This window comes from Oncorhynchus tshawytscha, linkage group LG13 (genome assembly GCF_018296145.1).
Source record: "Oncorhynchus tshawytscha isolate Ot180627B linkage group LG13, Otsh_v2.0, whole genome shotgun sequence".
Classification (NCBI taxonomy): domain Eukaryota; kingdom Metazoa; phylum Chordata; class Actinopteri; order Salmoniformes; family Salmonidae; genus Oncorhynchus; species Oncorhynchus tshawytscha.
Window position 1 is genome coordinate 16,225,542 of NC_056441.1, and position 23,691 is coordinate 16,249,232.

General features: G+C 43.0%; 5 protein-coding genes across 5 annotated transcripts in view; 3 read left to right on the top strand and 2 right to left on the bottom strand.

Moving 5' to 3' along the window:
• Positions 1–1,057: 1,057 nt before the first annotated feature.
• On the top strand, positions 1,058–5,358 carry si:ch211-57n23.1. Its single transcript, XM_024440913.2, has 3 exons — positions 1,058–1,202; positions 1,968–2,585; positions 4,940–5,358. Exons 2-3 carry the CDS (start codon positions 2,038–2,040, stop codon positions 5,079–5,081), a joined length of 690 nt encoding a protein of 229 aa, XP_024296681.1. The 5' UTR covers positions 1,058–1,202; positions 1,968–2,037; the 3' UTR covers positions 5,082–5,358.
• Positions 5,359–5,499: 141 nt separating this feature from the next.
• chrac1 (chromatin accessibility complex subunit 1) lies at positions 5,500–7,657 on the bottom strand. The gene is made up of 3 exons (XM_024440914.2): positions 7,322–7,657; positions 6,824–6,950; positions 5,500–6,722 (listed from the first exon to the last, which is right to left on the bottom strand). The coding sequence occupies exons 1-3, from the start codon at positions 7,460–7,462 to the stop codon at positions 6,643–6,645; spliced, it is 348 nt and encodes a 115-aa protein (XP_024296682.1). The 5' UTR covers positions 7,463–7,657; the 3' UTR covers positions 5,500–6,642.
• Positions 7,658–7,786: 129 nt separating this feature from the next.
• Positions 7,787–10,355, top strand: gatad1 (GATA zinc finger domain containing 1). Its single transcript, XM_024440912.2, has 5 exons — positions 7,787–8,208; positions 8,848–8,970; positions 9,081–9,140; positions 9,273–9,456; positions 9,634–10,355. The coding sequence occupies exons 1-5, from the start codon at positions 8,029–8,031 to the stop codon at positions 9,822–9,824; spliced, it is 738 nt and encodes a 245-aa protein (XP_024296680.1). The 5' UTR covers positions 7,787–8,028; the 3' UTR covers positions 9,825–10,355.
• A 199-nt stretch (positions 10,356–10,554) lies between these two features.
• Positions 10,555–20,102, bottom strand: LOC112265860 (cation channel sperm-associated protein 4). Its single transcript, XM_024443404.2, has 11 exons — positions 19,853–20,102; positions 19,564–19,656; positions 19,169–19,312; positions 18,733–18,834; positions 18,508–18,605; positions 17,853–17,982; positions 17,329–17,465; positions 13,289–13,451; positions 11,467–11,681; positions 10,934–11,096; positions 10,555–10,795 (listed from the first exon to the last, which is right to left on the bottom strand). The coding sequence occupies exons 1-11, from the start codon at positions 19,883–19,885 to the stop codon at positions 10,625–10,627; spliced, it is 1,449 nt and encodes a 482-aa protein (XP_024299172.2). The 5' UTR covers positions 19,886–20,102; the 3' UTR covers positions 10,555–10,624.
• A 323-nt stretch (positions 20,103–20,425) lies between these two features.
• The window catches only part of LOC112265862 (protein naked cuticle homolog 2-like), a 13,599-nt gene continuing 10,333 nt past the window's right edge, over positions 20,426–23,691 (top strand). The window contains exons 1-3 of the mRNA XM_042295241.1: positions 20,426–20,671; positions 20,787–20,813; positions 20,904–20,989. Of these exons, the coding sequence (XP_042151175.1) occupies positions 20,647–20,671; positions 20,787–20,813; positions 20,904–20,989 (138 nt within the window). The 5' untranslated portion in view covers positions 20,426–20,646. The remainder of the gene's footprint in view (positions 20,672–20,786; positions 20,814–20,903; positions 20,990–23,691) is intronic.

The following is a 23,691-nucleotide window of genomic DNA, read 5'->3' on the forward strand; positions in this document are numbered from 1 at the left end:
GCCCTTTCTATTTTACTGCCAAAACAGCACTCCCTAAACACACACCGATGGTGTCCATAAATCCCAATATGATTTAGTACTTGTATAAATGAGGTGCTATACTTTTTTTATTTCAGCCATAAAGTCTCTGGTTTTTATACTGCTCCCACAAGTACAGTAGTCTACACCTAGCAGTGTTTTTTTTCTTTCTCGAAATGGATCCGACTGTTGCATGTGCACCACCTATATTTGATTGTGCCGTTCAAGCCCAACAGAATGGAAGTAAAGACTGCCGATTTCCTAAAATACATATGCTACGGAATATTGACACTGCTTGATTTAGTGTCTTGGGGTATACAATCAACTGACAAACGTTAATTAGGGGCCGACTTTTTCCCATGTATTTTACTTGAGTCCATGTCATCTGCAGGACACAACCTGCGCACAATATATCTCTTAAGTCAACTTTCAGAAGATATATTTATAGGACAAATTATTTATTAGTTGGCATCTAAAATTACAGCTGGCAGTACCACATAACTAAACCAGATAAGTAAAAGGACCAATTTAAGAAAACTAATTTCACTTTACAAGCAAAATTACACTACAAAATCGCAGTCTGTTGGTATTCGACAAATTCATGGTGCTTTGCTTGTTCTTCGGCCTGGTGTCAGACTAGACGTAACAGAGTAAACGTAAATCCGGGATACTCTTATATAAGGCAGATGGTTACTCAAGGCAAACACATGTTGGGTGGGTGAGCATATAACACGAACGTCTAGAAACCCAAAGGATGAGAGTTCAAATCGGATCATGGACAATTTTTGTTAATTAGCAACTTTTCAACTACTTGTTCGCTGCTTTGCAACTACTAACCCCAACCCTTCTAACCCAAACCATTTTAGCGAACCTTAAACCTAACTCCTAGTCTAGGTAACGTTAGCCACCTAGCTGGATTTCGTAACATATCATACGAAATGGGTGGTGGACATGTACAAATTAATATATATCATACGAAATGTAACATGCATATCATACTAAATTATGCCTCGGATTTACGTACAGAATAATACGAAATGCTCTGACACCAGGCTGTTCAAACCGCTGAGAGAAAGAGGGCGAGAGCGAGTCATACTTTCCAAAAACTCACCATGTGTAATTTGACTTCACTTGCACCAGCGACGGACTAAACTGCGTACGTCTCCGGAATTTTCTTCTATAAGGTAATCTTTGCATTAAGACATTTGTAATATGCCGTTTGATTACATTTGTAAGTATGTTGTTGCTTTGCTTGACAGTTCAGCGAAGATATTGTATAAACAGGAAAATACGAAAAATTATGACCGTTTGCAGAATGAACCGATTGCAGTGTTGGAACGATTAGGATTATTTTCCACCGCCTGTCGGTAATGATTCGATTGACCCCAATTTCGTTGGAACCAAATATCTAAATGATTTTGTTCATAACATAAGCAGTGGAGTAGTGTGTTTGCATTTAGTTGTTTATATTTCACCTATGTCCAGGTGGTTTCATTAAGATGTGTTTAACAGTGATGGTCCCACAACATTATTGCAAAGCTTTATAGGCTTGCATTTGTACTGTACCAGGGAAATACTTTTAAACACATTTTGTCGCCTGCAGCAAGGACATAACACGGAAAACTGGTTAGACAGTCTGCCCTAGTGCCACCATGCCAAACATTACTGTTAGACCACCCTACTGGTAGGAAGAAAATACACAGGAAAAAATAGGTGAAAGTTGTTCAAGAACGGATTAAAGTCACTAACCTCTGTCTGCAGAACATATATGTGAGAAATACAGAAAAGTTACTGTGAACTGTAATGTTCAAAACAAAGAGTCCTGTGGCTTGGAAATGAGCTCATGTTTTCCTGGATGAATGATTCACTGCTGGACTAGTACCATGTTTATTTCTAGCGGCACAAATTAGGTCTATCTAAATGACAATGCCCATTGCATTACTCCTCAGGCCCAGTAGCCTTGCTTGCCAGGCTAATAGACACACTGCTGGGGAACAAGACTAGTCCAGCTACATTGTGATGAAGTGGCTCCACGATGGAACAACTAGCTGGGCTTGGCTCTGCCTCTCCTGTTGCCTCCTGAGTGCCTGGTGCCCGGTGGGGGCAGAGGTGGGACCCACGCCCGACCCTGAGTCAGGGGAGCCCATGCAGGGAGACTGGGAGTGGGGCTCCGGTTCCTTCAACCTCCAGGATCTACTCCACAGCTTCCCCGCCGACAGCCCTTTTGTGACAGAGACTCCGGGGAATCCTGTCAACTGCTCCCAGCGCTTCTGGCTGCCCTCTGCCTCCCCAGTCTGCTGGGACGACATCGCCGGGCCGGAGGAGTTTGAGCAGTCTCGTCTGCTGGTGCTCCAGAATAGGGCGGCCCTGCAGGCGGTGTCCCTGGCCAGCGAGGTGGTGGTAGAAGGGGGAACTTCAGCCTCGTTTAAACAGCAGGCCTTGGAGGACTTGCAGGTGGTGAGGGCGGACTACCTGAACGTGACAGAGACGACAGAGACCATGCAGAAGGTGTTCCACACACTGGAGGAGAAGAGGAAGGAGGGGACTGAGCACTGGACATTCTCAAGGTGAGGGGGAGGGAGCGCAGGACCTTCTCAAGGTGAGGGGGAGGGAAGGGAGCGCAGGACCTTCTCAAGGTGAGGGGTAGGGGACAGAGGACTGGACCTTCAAGTTGAGGGGGAGGGGATGGAGCGCAGGACCTTCTCAATGTGAGGGGAGGGAGGGAGCGCAGCACCTTCTCAAGGTGAGGGGTAGGGGATGGAGCACAGGACCTTCTCAGGGTGAGGGGTAGGAGATGGAGCGCTGGACCTTCTCAAGGTGAGGGGACGGAGCGCTGGACCTTCTCAAGGTGAGGGTAGGGGATGGAGCGCTGGACCTTCTCAAGGTGAGGGGTGACGGGCACTGGACCTTCTCAAGGTGAGGGGAGGGGACGGAGCACTGGACCTTCTCAAGGTGAGGGGACGGAGCGCTGGACCTTCTCAAGGTGAGTGGTAGGGGACGGAGCACTGGACCTTCTCAAGGTGAGGGGTAGGGGACGGAGCACTGGACCTTCTCAAGGTGAGGGGTAGGGGACGGAGCACTGGACCTTCTCAAGGTGAGGGGTAGGGGACGGAGCACTGGACCTTCTCAAGGTGAGGGGTAGGGGACAGAGCACTGGACCTTCTCAAGGTGAGGGGTAGGGGACAGAGCACTGGACCTTCTCAAGGTGAGGGGTAGGGGACAGAGCACTGGACCTTCTCAAGGTGAGGGGTAGGGGACAGAGCACTGGACCTTCTCAAGGTGAGGGGTAGGGGACAGAGCACTGGACCTTCTCAGGGTGAGGGGTAGGGGACAGAGCACTGGACCTTCTCAGGGTGAGTGGGTGGGGACAGAGCACTGGACCTTCTCAAGGTGAGGGGGGGACAGAGCACTGGACCTTCTCAAGGTGAGGGGACAGAGCACTGGACCTTCTCAGGGTGAGGGGTAGGGGACAGAGCACTGGACCTTCTCAGGGTGAGGGGTAGGGGACAGAGCACTGGACCTTCTCAGGGGGGAGGGGACAGAGCACTGGACCTTCTCAGGGTGAGGGGACAGCGCTGGACCTTCTCAGGGTGAGGGGACAGAACACTGGACCTTCTCAAGATGAGGGGAGGGGACAGAGCACTGGACCTTCTCAAGGTGAGGGGTAGGGGACAGAGCACTGGACCTTCTCAAGGTGAGGGGGTGGGGACAGAGCACTGGACCTTCTCAAGGTGAGGGTAGGGGACAGAGCACTGGACCTTCTCAAGGTGAGGGGTAGGCGACAGAGCACTGGACCTTCTCAGGGTGAGGGGTAGGGGACAGAGCACTGGACCTTCTCAGGGTGAGGGTGACCTTCTCAGGGTGAGGGGAGGGGACAGAGCACTGGACCTTCTCAGGGTGAGGGGTAGGGGACAGAGCACTGGACCTTCTCAGGGTGAGGGGTAGGGGACAGAGCACTGGACCTTCTCAGGGTGAGGGGGTAGATTCACTCACTGCACCACAGCACTGAGTTGGCCGCTAGTCTTGTTCCACGTGCTATTTGTGTTAAACAGGACGGCATGGTAGTTTTGCTTTTATTTTTACTCCTAAGGAATGAATACCCAAACAGTCATATCAATGTTTTTTTTAACGGCATAGTAAAACTATTGAGAAATTCAATGATTGTAGAAGCTTGTTCATCAAAGGGAATTGAGGTTACTTCCTCTAGGGACTTGTGCAAGCAGGATAATGTGTAGGGGAGTGAGGGAACTAAAGGGTCAATCAATCAATCAAATGTATTTCTAAAGCCCTTTTTACATCAGCCAATGTCAAAGTGCTATACAGAAACCCATCCTAAAACCCCCAAAAGCAAGCAATGCAGAAATAGAAGGGTATGTGGAGCTTTCTGCTCCAACCAGCATTGTTGAATTCCTATCAGATGAAGTCATGCATGATCAACAACTAGTCAGGACCTGTCCTACTGAGTAGAGGGGTCTAAGAACAGAGCGGGAACAGTCGCCTGAATCATTTCACGTTCTACTTCTTCAGTCCTCCCCACATCTGGCTGAATCAAAGTCCTGGTATGAGATTCATTACAATGCAATTTAATGAGATCAGACTTTCTCTTTCTAGTACGATACAGTTTGAACCAATCCCACTGGTATTTGTTTATTCGGATCCCCATTAGCTTTTGCCGAAGCAGTAGCTATTCTTCCTGGGGTCCACACAAAAACATGTAACAAAACACTGTTACAATGATAGACAAGAACAGTCACACACATAAAATACACAACTAAATACTAATGTGTGTGTAATTGATAGTGTGTCGATGTAAATATTTAGGAGCTCAAAGAGTACATTGTTATAGTAAAATGTATGAAACCTGTTTTTAGGTTCATGTGTATGAGAACCTTTTGTGATTTTTTTTGTTGTCTGTTTCTAGTATAAAGGAGCACATTGCCAAAACGAAGGACTCCATCAACGGAAAAGACAACGTGGCAGCCCTCCTAGAGAAACAGTTCTCTAGCCTAGAGAAGTCTTTACACATCATGCAACTCCGACTTGACAAACTAATGGCACAGTGAATGATGTGTTCTTCAGGATATTTTTTTGTCAGCTTTTGAATGAACTGTACCATCATGTAATATATCCCACTAACAATGCATGCAAACTCAGGTTAAAAAACCCTTTACAAAACATGAGGTGCACTTTCTTTGTATATGAACTAGGTATTTTATTCTTCCGTAGTCACATTCCTATTAGGTGTATTTTAATCCTATCTGAAATTCAAACTGCATGCAAAGCCTACAGCATCAGGGAGATTTTGATGGAAATAAAATCTATTTTTATACTCAGCATGCACACCTGTTCCAGAAAGAGATGTTATTTATTGAAGTAAAACTGTGTGACACTCATACAGTGTGGTATAAAATTGTAACATTTATGTAAATGCTTTGTTGCAACAAGGTGAAAACAATAGAACACAAATAGGGAATGACAATCTGTAGAGCATGAAGATTTTATTTTCATTAACTAAACTATGGAACACAAAAACATACAAAAGGCAAGTCTCAATCGTTAGATGGGATGAAATTGCTGTTACAAACACTTGTAGAAAATATATACACAGCGGTTCAAGTTCAGTGCATTCTTTCCATTTTTGAGACCATACACGCTAGCAGTTACAGTAGCCTGCTTTGTAGTTCAACCACACACAGTGGCATATTTAGACTTTGATTTAATAAATGTAGCATTAAGTCTGTGATTTATTTTTTTCACATAAACCTAAATATTGCAATGCCTGTCCTCACGTAAATTCATCACAATCTGAGAGGAGCTGTTACTAAAAAAATGAAATTAGAGATTCAATATTAAATTTGTGCTGCCTGCAACCACCTAGTACTGAAACTACCAATGGTTTTGACTGAGTAATATGGTAAATATATCACATTAAACACAGCAAAAGTCTAAAGTGTCTTTTATACTCAGTCACGTTGCTAAAAGGAATTGGTTTGCATGTGTAGATCTCTAAAGATAAGTTATCAACATTGTTTATGAATGAAAGGTATATAATACAAAAAGTCATATAAAGTAGATAGTCTGCATTAGCAAAGACGCATTGGGGTTCCTCTTTATAAAAAGGACACAACTAATGAGTTAATTTGGTTTGACCTGAGAACTGGAATATATGTATGGAATATATATTTTTTTAAAGCACCTGATTTGTTCAACCTTTGCTTCAAGATCTTGTTTAGAAAAATAATTCCCAAAACAGATGAAAGCTTGCGCTATTTGCACTGAGTGGTATCAAAACCAGAGGAAGCACAGACGTTTCTCTTCGGCAGCAGGTGATTGCTGTAGGGGGGAATATGGGGGTGGTATCATGGTCAACATATGATTATGATTTTAATGGTTTATCTGTAGTCAACTCACATACTGATTCTTTCTGACCCCAAACTGAATGACCATTATCTGGAAGACTGGGCAACTAATGGTAGTAAACATAATATACTCTAGTACGTCTCAGGGAAGATGTTGGCCTACATAATACCATCGCCTGGAAGTAGTATGGAATGAGCTGGAGAAAAAAAGCTTCGACAGACTCCATGCTAGCAACCACTATTGCTTGAAGGGTTGCATGTCTTTTCAATTGTCTGCTTCCTCAATTGGATTTTCCTCTATGAGCTTCAGGTAATCTCGAGCGAAGATCTTCTTTGGTAGGATATCTGTAACGGTATAATGAACAGATAGTCAATATTGACTACCTACTGTATGCTCAGAGAGAAGAGAATGTAAGTCACGTGGTGGTGGCAACACTAGTTCTTACCTGTGAGAAACTGAAAAGTCTCTGTTCCCTCAACAGTATTGGCCAGATCACTGTACAAGAGTGTCTTATTGTCTTTCCCTGATCCATTGTTGAACGAGGACAGAGCCAAGTACTGAACGAACAGTTCCTACAAGACACGAGTGTTATGAATGAAACTGTTATTACATAGGACAGTTGCCATTTATTAACAGTGACACTATAATGGAGGCCAGTCTTCAATTTACAAGGCTCTGATGGATGTAAAGTAAGCCGAGGCAAAGACATTCAGACATTAGGGTTTACATCCTATTTTGGTTGAGGCTCTACAGCCATGTCAGTGCAGGGGTAGCTGGCTAACTGTTACAGCCATTCAGGGTTAGCTAGCTACCTTCTTCACGAGCTTGAACTAATGGTAGTAGCTAGCTAGCACTGCCTATATGAAAATGCTGCAAAACTAGCTAGCTGACCTAGCTATTGGCTAGCTAGCATAACTACGCAAGTAAACTGAATTCAACCTACTGTTGCTTTGGTGGTGATGAGAAGAGCCTCTTGGTTGATGCTTGAGACGTCGGGAGAACTTTTCATGATCATTTTCACGCGAGTCATTGGAAGAGAGATGCCTTTGCTGTTAGATGCATGATTAACGTTGTCTCCAGACATTTTGACATGAATAAGGAAATTTCTTCAGTGGTACTGGTAGCAACCGTTGATATACAGTTGCGAGGAGTGGAAGTTCCCCGCTACTTCCTGATCAGTGACGTAGTAAGCGTGCTTGGATCGTTTTTTTTCTCTCACCCAAAACTAAAGTAGCTAGCTACCGTATGTACTTCTGTTTCAGACAATATTATCGTTTTTTTGCTTGATTTTTACAAAGAAGTAGCTAAGCGTTTATAAGCCTGCCTGCTAGATAAATATAAGGCTGCCGATACACTCCATCACAGTAGGTGGCGCAATAACGTTACACTTTTAAGTGCTCCAACACGTCACTAACTATCTGAAAGAAGGAAAATACATTTTACGGACAGGTTATCTGTGTTGTTCCTTTAAACATAGCTTTCGATTATTGCTGGTTTTATTTGCATTCTGTATCTGTTTGTCTGCGCGAGCGGACGAGTGGCTCTTTTTTTTGTTGCTGATGTTGTTAGCCAGAAAGCAGTTAGCTAAATAGCTAGCTAGCTAGCTAGCTAGCTTCTGCATTCATCATTTCACTGGCCAACACGTTCAAGATGCCTCTGGGTTTGAAACCATGTTGCGCTGTCTGCAAAACAAACTCATCGTCTATGTGGAAAAAGGGAAACCAAGGAGAGATCCTGTGCAATAACTGCACGGGGAAGAGCACCAGCAGTGGAGCATCTGGACCCTCGGTGTCCTCCAACACACTACAGAATAATGGCGGGGGCAAGCAGGTTGTTTGTCGTTTTGAGCACATACACTAAGTGTACAAAACATTAGGAACACCTACTCTTTCCATACCAAGTGAATCCAGGTGAACGCTGATTCCTTATTGATGATGTCACCTGTTAAATCCACTTCAATCAGTAGATGAAGGGAATGACACAGGTTAAATACATATTTTTAAGCCGTGAGACATGGGTTGTGTATGTGTGCCATTCCGAGGAGGGTGAATGGGCAAGAATAAAGTGTTAAGTGCCTTTGAACGGGGTATGGAACTAGGTTGTGTGTCGAGCTGCAACGCTGCTGGGTTTTTCACGATCAACAGTTTCTCATGTGCATCAAAAATGGTCCAGCCAACTTGACACAACTGTGGGAAGCATTGGAGTCAACATGGCCAGCATCCCCGTGGTATGCTTTTGACAACTTGTAGAGTCCATGCCCCGTAAATTGAGGCTGTTCTGAGGGCAAAAGCGGGTGCATCTCAATATTAAGGTGTTCCTAATGTTTTGTACACTGTGTACATAGGCCTGCACTATAATGTACTGTGCTCCCCTTAGTGACTGTAACTCCATACTAACAATATATACATGTTTACACATTGTCACCCTGATGGAGATGTAATATTGGTATTTGACACATCTTGCCCACAGTCTAAACAAGAGATCCACAGGAGATCAGCACGGTTGAGGAGCACAAAGTACAAAGCCCCTGCCTCTGAAAAAAAGGTGTCAACCAAAGGAAAAGGCAGAAGACACATATTCAAACTAAAAAATGTAAGTATATTATTAGTTCAAATACACAGGAACTAACTATCTTTGTGTTGGATTGTCAGAAATCACAGGGGTTCAAATCTAAGCTCCTCCCAATGTGATCCCCCCCACAGCCAATCAAAGCACCAGAATCTGTTTCCACAATCATCACATCAGAATCAGTCTTTTATAAGGTATGTTTACTTTTTATAAATCCTTTCTGTACAATATGTTAGCAAACATAACAAACGTATCTGTTGTATAATGTATGCCACAGATATGTATAGCTGTCAACAATCATTCTGCCTTCGTGTGTCATTGTGCAGGGTGTGTATTATCAGATGGGAGACGTCATCAAAGTGACAGACGAGGATGATGGGAGACCGTACTATGCACAGATCAGAGGTTTCATCCAGGACCAGTACTGTGAGAGGAGTGCCGCGTTGACTTGGTTGATACCAACCCAGGCCAGTCCTAAGGACCTGTTTGATCCAGCCACTTACATTGTTGGTGAGTGATTGAATCTAAGTATTTATCTCACATTTTTTAAAGTTACATTTGAGCACACAGAAATAAAAGTGGTCTCTTTCTGAACATTGTGTATATGGGAGTAATGTCACAGTAGACTCAAAAGACCACTACTAGCTGATAATGTTTCCATTACTGATTTTCTGATTGTGTCTATAGGTCCAGAGGAGGATCTACCCAGGAAGATGGAGTACTTGGAGTTTGTGTGCCACGCCCCCTCGGAGTACTTCAAGTCCAGGAGCTGCCCCTATCCCACCATTCCTATCCGTCCAGAGAAAGGCTACATCTGGACCCATATTGGACCCACGCCGGCCATCGCTATCAAAGAATCATTTGGCAACAGCAATTAGCCGCTGGGTCAATTAACATGAAGATATTAACTTTGTCTGTTAGTCTGCTAGTACAAGGCACTTGACCCAAATTGCTCCAGGGTCACCGTTGATAACGGCATACCCTGGCCATGACCCACTCTCGTGAGAGTGGTTCAGGGTGAGTTGGGACATGCTAAAAAAACACATTTCCAATTCTCACTTGTACATGTATGAAATGGGACAAATATAAACACCCAGATAATAATAATTACTATTATAATAGTCTGAATATTGAAAGTGTTTGTAATTCAACGTTTACAAACCCTTCTAAGTCAAACCCTTCCAACAGTACAGGGACGGACCCATGAAATGATCATCCTGAGGTGACAGTCAGACATGGGATTGACTTTTTTTATTCGGTAACAAATGTGGAAAATACCTTTTTCATAAGCTTTGTACTGGAATGTTTTTCAAACAACATATCATTTTTATTTAGACATCTGTGCAATACATGTTAAGTGTTATACCTAAAAATAAAACAAAGTATTTATAAAGATGCTTTTAATAGACTCCAAGTTCTATCCCTTTTGGTATATATTTTTAGACACTTTGTGAAACCTTTATGATCATTTACCTCAGTCACCAGTCCTTTTTTATCAAGAAACTAACTCTTCCTTGATGTCACATGACATGGTTAATATTGATCTGCATGTGGAAATGTGTGCAGCAAGCCTGAGTCTGATTTAGCCATGTAATCTATCATTATCTTTGAGACCATTTCAGCTAATCAGTAAAGCCAAATGATTTGGGACATGAAGAAATTCCTGTTAAAAGTATGTTCAGCCTGTGTTGTGGTGTGTGCTGGGAGTGTTACTGTGTCCCGCATCCATGTGTGTAGAAGTAGACTGGTAGTACATTGGGCTGTCCATGGACAGCCTCATGGCTGTGTGACGCATGTTCCCCTTCTGGAACAGGTGAGCAGATGCTGTGTTCGAGTCTATGACATGAGCCTGAAACGCAGACACGTAACAGAATAGTGAATGTAAGCTTATCGACAACTCTAGTCAATTTATTGTGTACCCATAAAGCTCTGGTCAAAATGAGTGCACTACATAGGGAATAGGGTAACATGTCCACTGCCTTCCTACCTTCTCCAGGGTGATGAGGGTGGACAGTATGTCTCCGGTGCGGCCTGTGGCGATATCATTATTCAATAGGTTGTCCTGGAGGGTTGCAGCCATATGGTTCCTCATCATCACCTCCTGCTCTTGCTTTACGTTGAAAGACAGGCTGTGCACCTCCTCCACTATACTGTGGATAAACACATACCCATGGTCGGACATATACCTACAATTCATCCACTGTACAAAGACAATGTTTTTTTTTCATTAAAGACCATCTTTACTTATAAGGGAGAAAAAATTGTCTAATTGAATAGAGAAAAATAGAGATTGAAAAACAATTTCTTGGTATCACAATTACTTTATTTTATGGAACTCTTATTTTACCAGGTAAATTGACTGAGAACACATAATTTACAGCAACGAGCTGGGGAATAGTTACAGTGAGAGGGGATGAATGAGCCAATTGGAAACCTAAATCAGTTACTGTGATGGACGATGAAAAAATGTATAGTGGCTTCAATAGCTTCTAGCTAGAACAGAGACTTCCGTTACACTACCTGTCCAGCTCTTGTCTTATCTCCCTGTAGGCAGCCATGTTCTTCTGCATAGCAGCCGTGACAAGGGCCAGCTCCTCGAAGGTGTCCATGGTCAGGTTCTCTAGACAGCTCGCCTTCCAGGGCTTCTGGCGCCGGGTCATGTTGGACTTGGTCACCACCTCCTCCACGTGGATGGTGCTCTGTTCCGCCAAGCCTCCCGTGTCCTCTGGAATCAGCTGTGTGAGGGGACGGTTTGAGGAGAGAGGACTAAATACACAGGGAACTACGAAAGAGCAGTGGTCGTATTAATGATTTTGAATGGCAGCTCGCTTGTAATAATCCGTATACAAATCATCACGCATACCCACCCCCTTTGAAAGGCTGGTCATGGCTCATATCAACACCATCATGTCGGAAACCCTAGACCCACTCCATTTCGCATACCCCCCAACAGATCCACAGATGACGCCATCTCAATCGCACTCCACACTGCTCTTTCCCACCTGGACAAAAGGAACACCTATGTGACAACGCTGTTCATTCACTACAGCTCAGCGTTAAACACCATAGTGACCACAAAACTCACCACTAAGCTAAGTACCCTGGGAATAAACACCTCCCTCTGCAACTGGACTTCCTGACAGGCCGGCCCCAGGTGGCAAGGGTAGGTAACAACACATCTGCCATGCTGATCCTCAACACTGGGGCCCCTCTGGGGTGCGTGCTTAGTCCCCTCCTGTGCTCCCTGTTCACCCAGGACTGCTCTGCCAAGCACAACTCCAACACCATCATTAAGTTTGCTGATGACACAACAGTGGTAGGCCTGATCACCAACAATGATGAGATATAGGAAAAAGGAGGGCCGAACAGGCTGCCATTAACATTGACGGGGTGGAAGTGGAGCCTGTCGAGAGTTTTAAGTTCCTTATTGTCCACATCACCAACAAACTATTATGGTCCAAACACACCAAGACAAAGACAGTTGTGAAGAGGGCACGACAACACCTTTTCCCCCTCAGGAGACCGAAAATATTTGGTATGGGTCCCCAGATCCTCAAAAAGTTCTACAGCTGCACCATCAAGAGCATCCTGACCAGTTGTATCACCGCCTGGTATGGCAACTGCTCGGCATCTGACCGTGAGGCTCAACAGAGGGCAGTGTGTACGGCCCAGTACACCACTGGGGCCAAGCTTTTTGACATACAGGACCTATATACTAGGCAGTGTCAGAGGAAGGCCCAAAAAAGACTCAAAGACTCCAGTCACCCAAGTCATAGACTGTTAACTCACGGCAAGCGGTACAGGAGCGCCAAGTCTAGGTCCAGAAGGCTCCTTAACAGCTTCTACCCCCAAGCCATAAGACTGCTGAACAATCAGACAAATGGCCACCCGGACTATTTACATTAACCCCCCACACTCACTGTTTATTATCTATGTATAGTCACTTTTCAAATTACCTCGACTAACTTGTACCCCTGCACATTGACTCGGTACCAGTACCCGCTGTATATAGCCTCATTATTGTTATGTAATTTTCTTGTTACTTTTTAATTTTATTACATTTACATTTTTTTTTTTACATTACATTTTTCCACTTTACTTTATTTGGTAAATATTTTCTTAACTCTATTTCTTGAACTGCATTGTTGGTTAAGGGCTTGTAAGTAAGAATTTCACGGTAAGGTCTACACCTGTTGTATTTGGCCACGTGACAAATAACATTTTATTTTATTTGATCAACAATACACATTTGAGGGTCAAGAAGACGTTACAGACAGAGCCTTGATTTAAATAACACTGTGACAAAAACTAAATGTGAAAAGGGAAAGAGTGACAGACTAACCGCCGCCGGCGAACACTCGTTCGAATTCTTTTCATCATAGTCGGGCATGGAGATCTCAAGGTTGGTGGTTACCACGGCAACGAGAAGGTTGGCGAAGATGAAGGCTCCGCCAGTGAGGAAGATGAAAAAGTAGAGAGAAGCTCCGTACATCAGCCCCTCATCACTACAGTGCAGAGAGAAAGGACAACACTTACCATATAAGGACAAAATACATAGAACTATGTCTACAATTATGTAGCCATTTTCACATAAGCTTTTCACTCTATTGCAAAATGTTAAGCCCCATTTGACTACAATTAGCAGGTTGACGTTAATTGTCATGAGTCTTGTCCTGGAGGTAGAACTGAGTGATTTCCGTTTTGATATCGGCAGAGTAAAAATGGGCTATATTGTAAAAATGTATGAAACACTTTTTGATCTTAATTTAAGGTTAGGCATTAGGGTTAGCAGTGTGGTTAAGGTTAGGCAATAGGGTTAGCAGTGTGGTTAAGGTTAGGCATTAGGGTTAGCAGTGTGGTTAAGGTTAGGCATTAGGGTTAGCAGTGTGGTTAAGGTTAGGCATTAGGGTTAGCAGTGTGGTTAAGGTTAGGCATTAGGGTTAGCAGTGTGGTTAAGGTTAGGCATTAGGGTTAGCAGTATGGTTAAGGTTAGGCATTAGGGTTAGCAGTATGGTTAAGGTTAGGCATTAGGGTTAGCAGTATGGTTAAGGTTAGGCATTAGGGTTAGCAGTGTGGTTAAGGTTAGGCATTAGGGTTAGCAGTGTGGTTAAGGTTAGGCATTAGGGTTAGCAGTGTGGTTAAGGTTAGGCATTAGGGTTAGCAGTGTGGTTAAGGTTAGGCATTAGGGTTAGCAGTGTGGTTAAGGTTAGGTTAAAAGGCAGATTTGATGACTTTGTGGCTGTGCAAGCTAGTGACCACTGCAGAGCTGCCTCCAGAACAAAATTATTTTTTTGTGAACAACTTTTTATTTAGTTTAGTCTTTTTTTTTTTTTGGGGGGTTACAGGTACAACAACAATAAGATAAATGAATACTAAAGAGAACCCCAACCCATTCCCCCCCCCTCAGTCCCTATTCACGAGCCTTATACAAAGATAATGTTAGATTACAAAATGCAATTATGTTCGTGGTCATTAGCTTATGCCTGCCCATACCATAACCCCACCGCCACCATGTGGCACTCTGTTCACAAGAGAGACCTGACCAAGATAAAGCAAAGCAGTTTGACACATACAACGACACAGAGTTACACATGGAGTAAAACAAACATACAGTCAATAATACAGTATAAACAAGTCTATATACGATGTGAGCAAATGAGGTGAGATAAGGGAGGTAAAAGGCAAAAAAGGCCATGGTGGCAAAGTAAATACAATATAGCAAGTAAAACACTGGAATGGTAGATTTGCAGTGGAAGAATGTGCAAAGTAGAAATAAAAATTATCGGGTGCAAAGGAGCAAAATAAATAAATAAATAAAATGAATAAATACAGTAGAGAAAGAGGTAGTTGTTTGGGCTAAATTATAGATGGGCTATGTACAGGTGCAGTAATCTGTGAGCTGCTCTGACAGTTGGTGCTTAAAGCTAGTGAGGGAGATAAGTGTTTCCAGTTTCAGAGATTTTTGTAGTTCGTTCCAGTCATTGGCAGCAGAGAACGGGAAGGAGAGGCGGCCAAAGAAATAATTGGTTTTGGGGGTGACTAGAGAGATATACCTGCTGGAGCGTGTGCTACAGGTGGAAGATGCTATGGTGACCAGCGAGCTGAGATAAGGGGGGACTTTACCTAGCAGGGTCTTGTAGATGACATGGAGCCAGTGGGTTTGGCGACGAGTATGAAGCGAGGGCCAGCCAACGAGAGCGTACAGGTCGCAATGGTGGGTAGTATATGGGGCTTTGGTGACAAAACGGATTGCACTGTGATAAGACTGCATCCAATTTGTTGAGTAGGGTATTGGAGGCTATTTTGTAAATGCCATCGCCAAAGTCGAGGATTGGTAGGATGGTCAGTTTTATAAGGGTATGTTTGGCAGCATGAGTGAAGGATGCTTTGTTGCGAAATAGGAAGCCAATTCTAGATTTAACTTTGGATTGGAGATGTTTGATGTGGGTCTGGAAGGAGAGTTTACAGTCTAACCAGACACCTAAGTATTTGTAGTTGTCCACGTATTCTAAGTCAGAGCCGTCCAGAGTAGTGATGTTGGATAGGCGGGCAGGTGCAGGCAGCGATCGGTTGAAGAGCATGCATTTAGTTTTACTTGTATTTTAGAGCAATTGGAGGCCATGGAAGGAGAGTTGTATGGCATTGAAGCTTGCCTGGAGGTTGTTAACACAGTGTCCAAAGAAGGGCCAGAAGTATACAGAATGGTGTCGTCTGCGTAGAGGTGGATCAGAGACTCACCAGCAGCAAGAGCGACATCATTGATGTATACAGAGAAGAGAGTCGGTCGAAGAATTTAACCCTGTGGCACCCCCATAGAGACTGCTAGAGGTCCGGACAGCAGACCCTCCGATTTGACACACTGAACTCTATCAGAGAAGTAGTTGGTGAACCAGGCGAGGCAATCATTTGAGAAACCAAGGCTGTCGAGTCTGCCGATGAGGATGTGGTGATTGACAGAGTCGAAAGCCTTGGCCAGATCAATGAATACGGTGGCACAGTAATGTTTCTTATCGATGGCGGTTAAGATATCGTTTAGGACCTTGAGCGCGGCTGAAGTGCACCCATGACCAGCTCTGAAACCAGATTGCATAGCAGAGAAGGTATGGTGAGATTCGAAATGGTCGGTAATCTGTTTGTTGACTTGGCTTTCGAAGACCTTAGAAAGGCAGGGTAGGATAGATATAGGTCTGTAGCAGTTTGGGTCAAGAGTGTCCCCCCCTTTGAAGAGGGGGATGACCGCAGCTGCTTTCCAATCTTTGGGAATCTCAGACGACACGAAAGAGAGGTTGAACAGGCTAGTAATAGGGGTGGCAACAATTTCGGCAGATCATTTTAGAAAGAAAGGGTCCAGATTGTCTAGCCCGGCTGATTTGCAGCGGTCCAGATTTTGCAGCTCTTTCAGAACATCAGCTGACTGGATTTGGGAGAAGGAGAAATGGGGAAGGCTTGGGCGAGTTGCTGTGGGGGGTGCAGTGCTGTTGACCGGGGTACGTGGTCTGAGGTTGTGAGGCCGGTTGAACATACTGCCAAATGATCTAAAACGGCTTATGGTAGAGAAGTCAACATTTAATTTTCTGACAACAGCTCAGGTGGACATTCTTTCAGTCAGCATGCCAATTGCACGCTCCCTCAAAACTTGAGATATCTGTGCCATTGTGTTGTGTGACAAAATTGCACATTTTAGAGTAGCCTATTATTATCCCCAGCACAAGGTGAACCTGTGTAATGATCATGCTGTTTAATCAGCATGATCATCCTGATCATGTGTTCTATACACACAAAAGCTCATTTGTTTACATCCCTGTCCTGTTCACTAACAGGGATGTAAACAAATGAGCTTTTGTGTGTATGGAGCATTTCTGGGATCTTTTATTTCAGCTCATCAAACATGGGACCACCACTTTACACATTGCATTTATATTTTTGTTCAGTGTATAATAGAGATCAGTCCTTTTGGGAGCCGAGATAATTTAAACATCCCAACATATTTTCAGAGTTGGGTATGGGCCTGACATTTTGATTCCATTTTGATTTTCAATTTTGCGCCAAATAGAAACTGTGTGAGCAATAATAGGACCAAAGTAGGACCAAAGTGTAATTTACATTGTTTAAGGGATATTAGTGAAGACCACCTCTTCCAGGGCAATAGGAGACAAGATTCATGATGAAAAACACTAACCTGCATTAGACTAATAAAATTATCTCCTCTTGTTTTTCAAAATCTTTATCCAAGTACACATACTGTATGAACTGGATGAGGGGAAAAAGTAGTCTTTATCCAAGGACATACTGTATGAACTGGATAACGGGAAATGTAGTCTTTATCCAAGGACATACTGTATGAACTGGATAAGGGGAAATGTAAGGCCTTGTGTCACTTACGCCTTAAACTCCCTGTAGATGTCCATCCATCCGTCCTGGGTGATGCAGATGAAGAGGGTGTAGAGGGCTGAGAACAGGTCCCCAAAGGCTGATGGGACAGCAGCACTGAACAGGGTCACGCCGAACACCGCAAACACCTGACAGACACAGACAGAAAATCAACAGAGACATTAGACACAAACACAGAGAGACAGAAACACAGGAGACAACTGAGTAGATGTCTCACCATCACAAACACAGGGGACAACTGAGCAGTTGTAGAATCCATTCATATGGTCTCATATCACTCCTTGAAACATCACACACTCATCTGGGGCCATAGTAACAAACCAACATATTAAATACTATAAACAAGAGCAAGAACTGGGGCGTTATAGTTTGACTGTTCTCATGATTCTTTTCTCATTCAAAGTCATGAGAATGAGGTGAAGAAGTGGTAATGGATTAAGACGAATGATGATGAAGTGTGAGAGAGAGAATTAGAAAGAGTGAGAGGTTGAATTGGTACATGATTTAACACCTACAAGCATGATGATGAGGAGGAGGAAGAAGATGTTGGCCATGTCTGGAATGGACTGCATAATGACGGTGACCATCATAGCCATACCCTGCATGGAGGCAAAACCCCTGATACTACGGATTACCCTCAACACCCTGGAACACACGCACAATAAATAACACATTACAACATGGAGTGACAACCCACTGAGCACAGATGTCAATTCAACGTCTATTCCATGTTGGTTCAACGTCTATTCCATGTTGGGTCAACGTCTATTCCAAGTTGGTTCAACGTCTATTCCATGTTGGTTCAACGTCATTTCATTGAAATGATGTGGAAACCCTGTTGATTCAACAAGTGTGTGACCAGTGGGAAAGCAGCACACAACAACAACTACACAACAAATAATGTTTCATGTTAAAGTTTGACACACAAAAAAACTATTGTCCTAAAACTAAATTAGGTTAAGGTTAGGAGAATTAACATGGCAGGTTAGGAGAATTATCGTGGCAGGTTAGGAGAATTAGGTTAAGATTAGAAAAACGGTTGAGGTTAGCTAAAAGTGTAAAATTGTCCGCGACACAACTCAAACATATCTAGTTACAACCAGGCCTGCACTGAGAACACCCTAGTTTCCACTAATGCGTTTCTGCAGAGTGTGAGGGGTACTCCTTCACCTGATGACCTTTAGTAAACTGTCCCCACCCTGGGGAAAGATCAGGGGTCCAAGCATCAGAGCCAGAGTGACCAAACAGTCCAGGACATTCCAGCCATTCTGAAATACCAAAAACGAGACAGAGAGAGACAGAGAGAGAGAGAGAGAGAATGACACCACGATGGTCTCTGAGAAGGCCACAGTAGGTAATAGGTTGTGTCAAAACAATCTCCTGACCAGACGTTACCTTCCAGAAGATGTTGAAGCCGTAGTACCACTTGACCAGGATCTCCCAGATGAAGACGGTGAGGATAATATGCTCACAGATGCTGAACGCAATGTCATACTTCTACAACGAACCAATCATACCATAGCATTTCAGGTCATTGTTATCTGTTGACTTGTCATATAAAATGAGCTTTCAGTTTGAAAGTAGGCCTACAATACCTCTTTGTAATTTGTATTTTTTAGGGATCCCCATTAGCTACTCTTCCTGGGGTCCAAACACACCAAAGCATCCACATTACATATGAATCAATAGATAAAACCGTGAACTATGTATGTACTGAATGAGCTAAAGATAAAAGAGTACATCATATAACATCCCTACACCACCACATATCCACAACACAAAATGTTCAATTACACCATACACCAAGATGTCCTCAGTGACCATAACTTACCTTGGCAATGATAGCATCAGTTTGGAAGGCCATAATGATGCAGTTGCTGACAATCATGACGATGATGAGTAATTTGAACAGGACGTTCTCCAGCAGCGCACCCATGAGCACCTGGGAGACATAGTCCTCAGTGTCTGAGTCATCCTATAAGGTATAGTCAGAGGTCATTATTGGTATTCATCTAGCTGAACCGGAGCCCCTGTCTCCTGGACAGGTGAAAATAATTGAATAATCTCCCCAGGTACCAGTATCAGTGATGAAGATCTGTCTGAAAATAGTTTGAAAAAACTGAGTAGTGTGATTTCTCTGTATATCTCTCTATGTTAACCCACTCATTATTCACTATATAAGTAATCATACCTGTGGAAGCCCAACAGTATAAATATAGCCTACACCTTTTGCTGGGTGATGTCTCTGATGTTGATCATCTCAGGCTCCTCATCTCGCTCTAGCATGGACCACCTCCTCCCGGTGCTCTCCGACGCCCGCTGCAGTATAACAAATAGTTAATTGGATGCCCCAAAAACATGTTAGTCTTTTGTAAAAGTTGTTCAAATGTATGAAAAAGTTCAAAGCAGATAATACACTTGAATAAGTGTACAAAGAGAGCATATAGATGACATGGTGGTAGAGCGAAAACAGCCAATAGGCCTACCCTGGCGTTTGGAGTTCGTCTAGGCCTACCTGGAGGATCATCAAGCGTTTCCTGTAATCCATTTTTTCGCGCCTTCTCCCTTCAACCCATTTTTCAGGTAAATGCCATGGAAGCTATACCCCGTTACCGCTTTTGTCTCACCAGCCCAGTTGAAAATATTATGAAGAATGTTGAGGAATCTTTGACCAAAAAGGTCTCGCTCCAGAAGATAGATGTCATAATCGTGCAACAGGTGATTGGAACTGAAGTAGCGTTCTCGTAATTCAGTCCTCCGTCCATTCTATATTCTAATTACGCAGACACGTGTCACAATGTGTTTCCACCACTGGGTGGCAATATTTATCACAGGGAGTTTCCAGTAGCCTATTTAGGGAAACAGCGATCGAGCTATTAAACAAATAAAACGTTTGTATAATTTTATGTTCACATGCATAGGCACATCATGCATGCGTTACATTATGACACTGTAATTTGTTATATGCACACACAATACAAATCCACAGTTAGTTTGGGGAAAATACTTTCTCCTAATGTACAGCAGGAGGCGCTGTACCCTATATAGATTATTCGTTTCTTTTTCATATTAAATTCCGTAAATTCCCTCTGTCCATATTGCGAGCACTTTCCCAAAGCTTCGGTCCTCTTGTTTACCTCAACCAACTTTAGCCTATCTCAACCCTCGAATAACTTGATAGGAAAATGGATATATCGGTGCATACAGGATATAACTGTCTTTGTTGTTATCAATGGGAGATGATGAAGATGTCTTGGTCAATTCGCAAATAGATGAAGGTTCAAGGCACAAGAGGAAATACCACAAAATATGGGCAAGCTCCAATCAAAACATGGTAAAACTTGGTATTTAGATTCTTTTCAGAGGCTACTGTAAATCTCTTCATAACCAAAATATAACAGTATTTTCTTTCTATATTTTATGTTTCCATTCATGCATAATTTGGATAGCCTGTAAACGCAGAGAAAATCCTGAAGGTAAGAATCACCTATTCAGAAGTATGTCTCTCAAATATAAAATGTCATGCAGGGTATAGACTATTTCTTATTTCTTATTTTGTTTTGTAGGTGGTAGTTTTGCTGCCAATGTGCTCACCTGTCAGGGAGAGTGGGAACATACTGGTCTCCACACCCACACAATCAGATTTAAGCAGGTACAGTACATTATAATACAGTTGATATATTTTACACCTGAGTTGAGATATGATTAACATTTTGTCACTTTTGCAGATTTCAGAGAGAAAGAGAGAGGGGGGAGATACACAGAGAGAGAGAGAGAGAGGGGGAGAGAGAGAGAGAGAGTGTGAGAGAGAGTAACATGCCTTTACCTCAGAAAGTCAGTTACCTCATCACAAATATCAATATCAACATCAATATCAAGTTGTCCTCTGTAGCGCCGTTGTGTAGCATCATGATAGTGGGAAAAAATGTATGCACACATGACTGTAAGTCGCTTTGGATAAAAGTGTGGCTTTTTTTTGGCATAGAAAAGCCTGTAAATGGATAGCAACACAGACGTGTGTCATTAGAGTGGAGAGGCTTGAACTTAGATAATGATGCTAATGAGAACCAGAATGGTGGAGTTCTGTGACGGGGCAGATGAATGGTCCAAGGCCTCCTAGAGTGGGAGGGGTAAGAACCCTAATGGACATGTAAAGGTGGTTCTTTTATAAGACAGAGGGAGGTCAACTGACCATTCTCAATATTGAGGACAGGATGTTGTTGTATTCATCAATCTTTATACCAAAATCACAACCAAAGTATGTACCATCTAGGGTTGGTAAATTGGTAAACAACAAATAACATTGAGAATTACTGTCTTGTCAGTCTTGTTAATATCCATCAATTGAATAGAGGACTGATACTGTCAGTCACCACTTTGGGCTCATATTGTGTCCACACAGGTGTTCACACTGGGGTTCACACTTTGGTTCACACTGGGGTTCAGTCAGTCTCAGCCAGGTCTGCTCCAGCCCAGGATAATAAACTAGCCGACACGCTCCCTCCCTCCCTCCCAGTCCCAGCCAAGGCAAGGCAGCCACAGGATCATGGCTCACAGCCAAGCCAGGGACATGAAAGGTGTTTGGAAAGAGGCTTTTTTTCTCCCTGCTCCTTCCTTTGCTCTCTCTGTGAGAGGAGGCTGTCATGTCGGTGTGAAACGCATATGGCCGCCGTCCAGAACAGCGGGGTCTTTCAGTGCCGCCATACTGAACCTACACATCTGGTCCTGGTTTTCTGACTGCAACAGAGACAAGCTGTACTGACAGTGAAGGGAACAAGGTATGGTAGGCGTTGTGTCTGCTGGTGGGTGGACGGCCCTCACATCACAGGCGGATGGTGGCACGTTAACTGGTGAGGACGGGCTCATAATAATGGCTGGAACAGAATGAATTGAATGGTATCAAACACATCAAACACATGGGTTCCATGTGATTGATACCATTCCATTCACTCCATTACAGCCATTGTTATGAGTCGTCCTCCCCTCAGCAGCCTCCTGTGCCTTAGATGTTGGCCTAATACTGTTAATGAGTTCATCAGGTTTAGAGAGCTGTAGGGGCTTGAGAGTCCTATACAACATCATGTAACATAGTGAGAGTCTTATACAACATCATGTAACATAGTGAGAGTCCTATACAACATCATGTAACATAGTGAGAGTCTTATACAACATCATGTAACATAGTGAGAGTCCTATACATCATCATGTAACACAGTGAGAGTCCTATACAACATCATCATGTAACATAGTGAGAGTCCTATACAACATCATCATGTAACATAGTGAGAGTCCTATACAACATCATCATGTAACATAGTGAGAGTCCAATACAACATCATCATGTAACATAGTGAGAGTCTTATACAACATCATGTAACATAGTGAGAGTCTTATACAACATCATGTAACATAGTGAGAGTCCTATACAACATCATCATGTAACATAGTGAGAGTCCTATACAACATCATCATGTCCTATACAACATCACATGTAACATAGTGAGAGTCCTATACAACATCATGTAACATAGTGAGAGTCCTATACAACATCATCATGTAACATAGTGAGAGTCCTATACAACATCATCATGCAACATAGTGAGAGTCCTATACAACATCATGTAACATAGTGAGAGTCCTATACAACATCATATAACATAGTGAGAGTCCTATACAACATCATCATGTAACATAGTGAGAGTCCTATACAACATCATGTTACATAGTGAGAGTCCTATACAACATCATCATGTAACATAGTGAGAGTCCTATACAACATCATGTAACATAGTGAGAGTCCTATACAACATCATCATGTAACACAGTGAGAGTCCTATACAACATCATCATGTAACACAGTGAGAGTCCTATATAACATCATGTAACACAGTGAGAGTCCTATACAACATCATATACATAGTGTGAGTCCTATACAACATAATGTAACATAGTGAGAGTCCTATACAACATCCTGTAACATAGTGAGAGTCCTATACAACATCATATAACATAGTGAGAGTCCTATACAACATCATGTAACATAGTGAGAGTCCTATACAACATCATGTAACATAGTGAGAGTCCTATACAACATCATCATGTAACATAGTGAGAGTCCTATACAACATCATCATGTAACATAGTGAGAGTCCTATACAACATCATGTAACATAGTGAGAGTCCTATACAACATCATCATGTAACATAGTGAGAGTCCTATACAACATCATGTTACATAGTGAGAGTCCTATACAACATCATCATGTAACATAGTGAGAGTCCTATACAACATCATGTAACATAGTGAGAGTCCTATACAACATCATGTAACATAGTGAGAGTCTTATACAACAT

Bases quoted from the DNA above. Each gene is read 5' to 3' on its own strand.
- gatad1 (XM_024440912.2), top strand. From the start codon at position 8,029: ATGCCTCTGGGTTTGAAACCATGTTGCGCTGTCTGCAAAACAAACTCA. The intron at 8,209-8,847 runs GTTGTTTGTCGT...TCTTGCCCACAG, and splicing joins ATAATGGCGGGGGCAAGCAG to TCTAAACAAGAGATCCACAG. The intron at 9,457-9,633 runs GTGAGTGATTGA...TTGTGTCTATAG, and splicing joins TCCAGCCACTTACATTGTTG to GTCCAGAGGAGGATCTACCC.
- chrac1 (XM_024440914.2), bottom strand. From the start codon at position 7,462: ATGTCTGGAGACAACGTTAATCATGCATCTAACAGCAAAGGCATCTCT. The intron at 6,951-7,321 runs GTAGGTTGAATT...CGTGTCTTGTAG, and splicing joins TCATCACCACCAAAGCAACA to GAACTGTTCGTTCAGTACTT. The intron at 6,723-6,823 runs GTAAGAACTAGT...ATACCGTTACAG, and splicing joins GACTTTTCAGTTTCTCACAG to ATATCCTACCAAAGAAGATC.
- LOC112265860 (XM_024443404.2), bottom strand. From the start codon at position 19,885: ATGGATTACAGGAAACGCTTGATGATCCTCCAG. The intron at 19,657-19,852 runs GTAGGCCTAGAC...GTTATACTGCAG, and splicing joins AACGCTTGATGATCCTCCAG to CGGGCGTCGGAGAGCACCGG. The intron at 10,796-10,933 runs GTAGGAAGGCAG...TCTGCGTTTCAG, and splicing joins CCCTCATCACCCTGGAGAAG to GCTCATGTCATAGACTCGAA.
- si:ch211-57n23.1 (XM_024440913.2), top strand. From the start codon at position 2,038: ATGAAGTGGCTCCACGATGGAACAACTAGCTGGGCTTGGCTCTGCCTC. The intron at 2,586-4,939 runs GTGAGGGGGAGG...GTCTGTTTCTAG, and splicing joins GAGCACTGGACATTCTCAAG to TATAAAGGAGCACATTGCCA.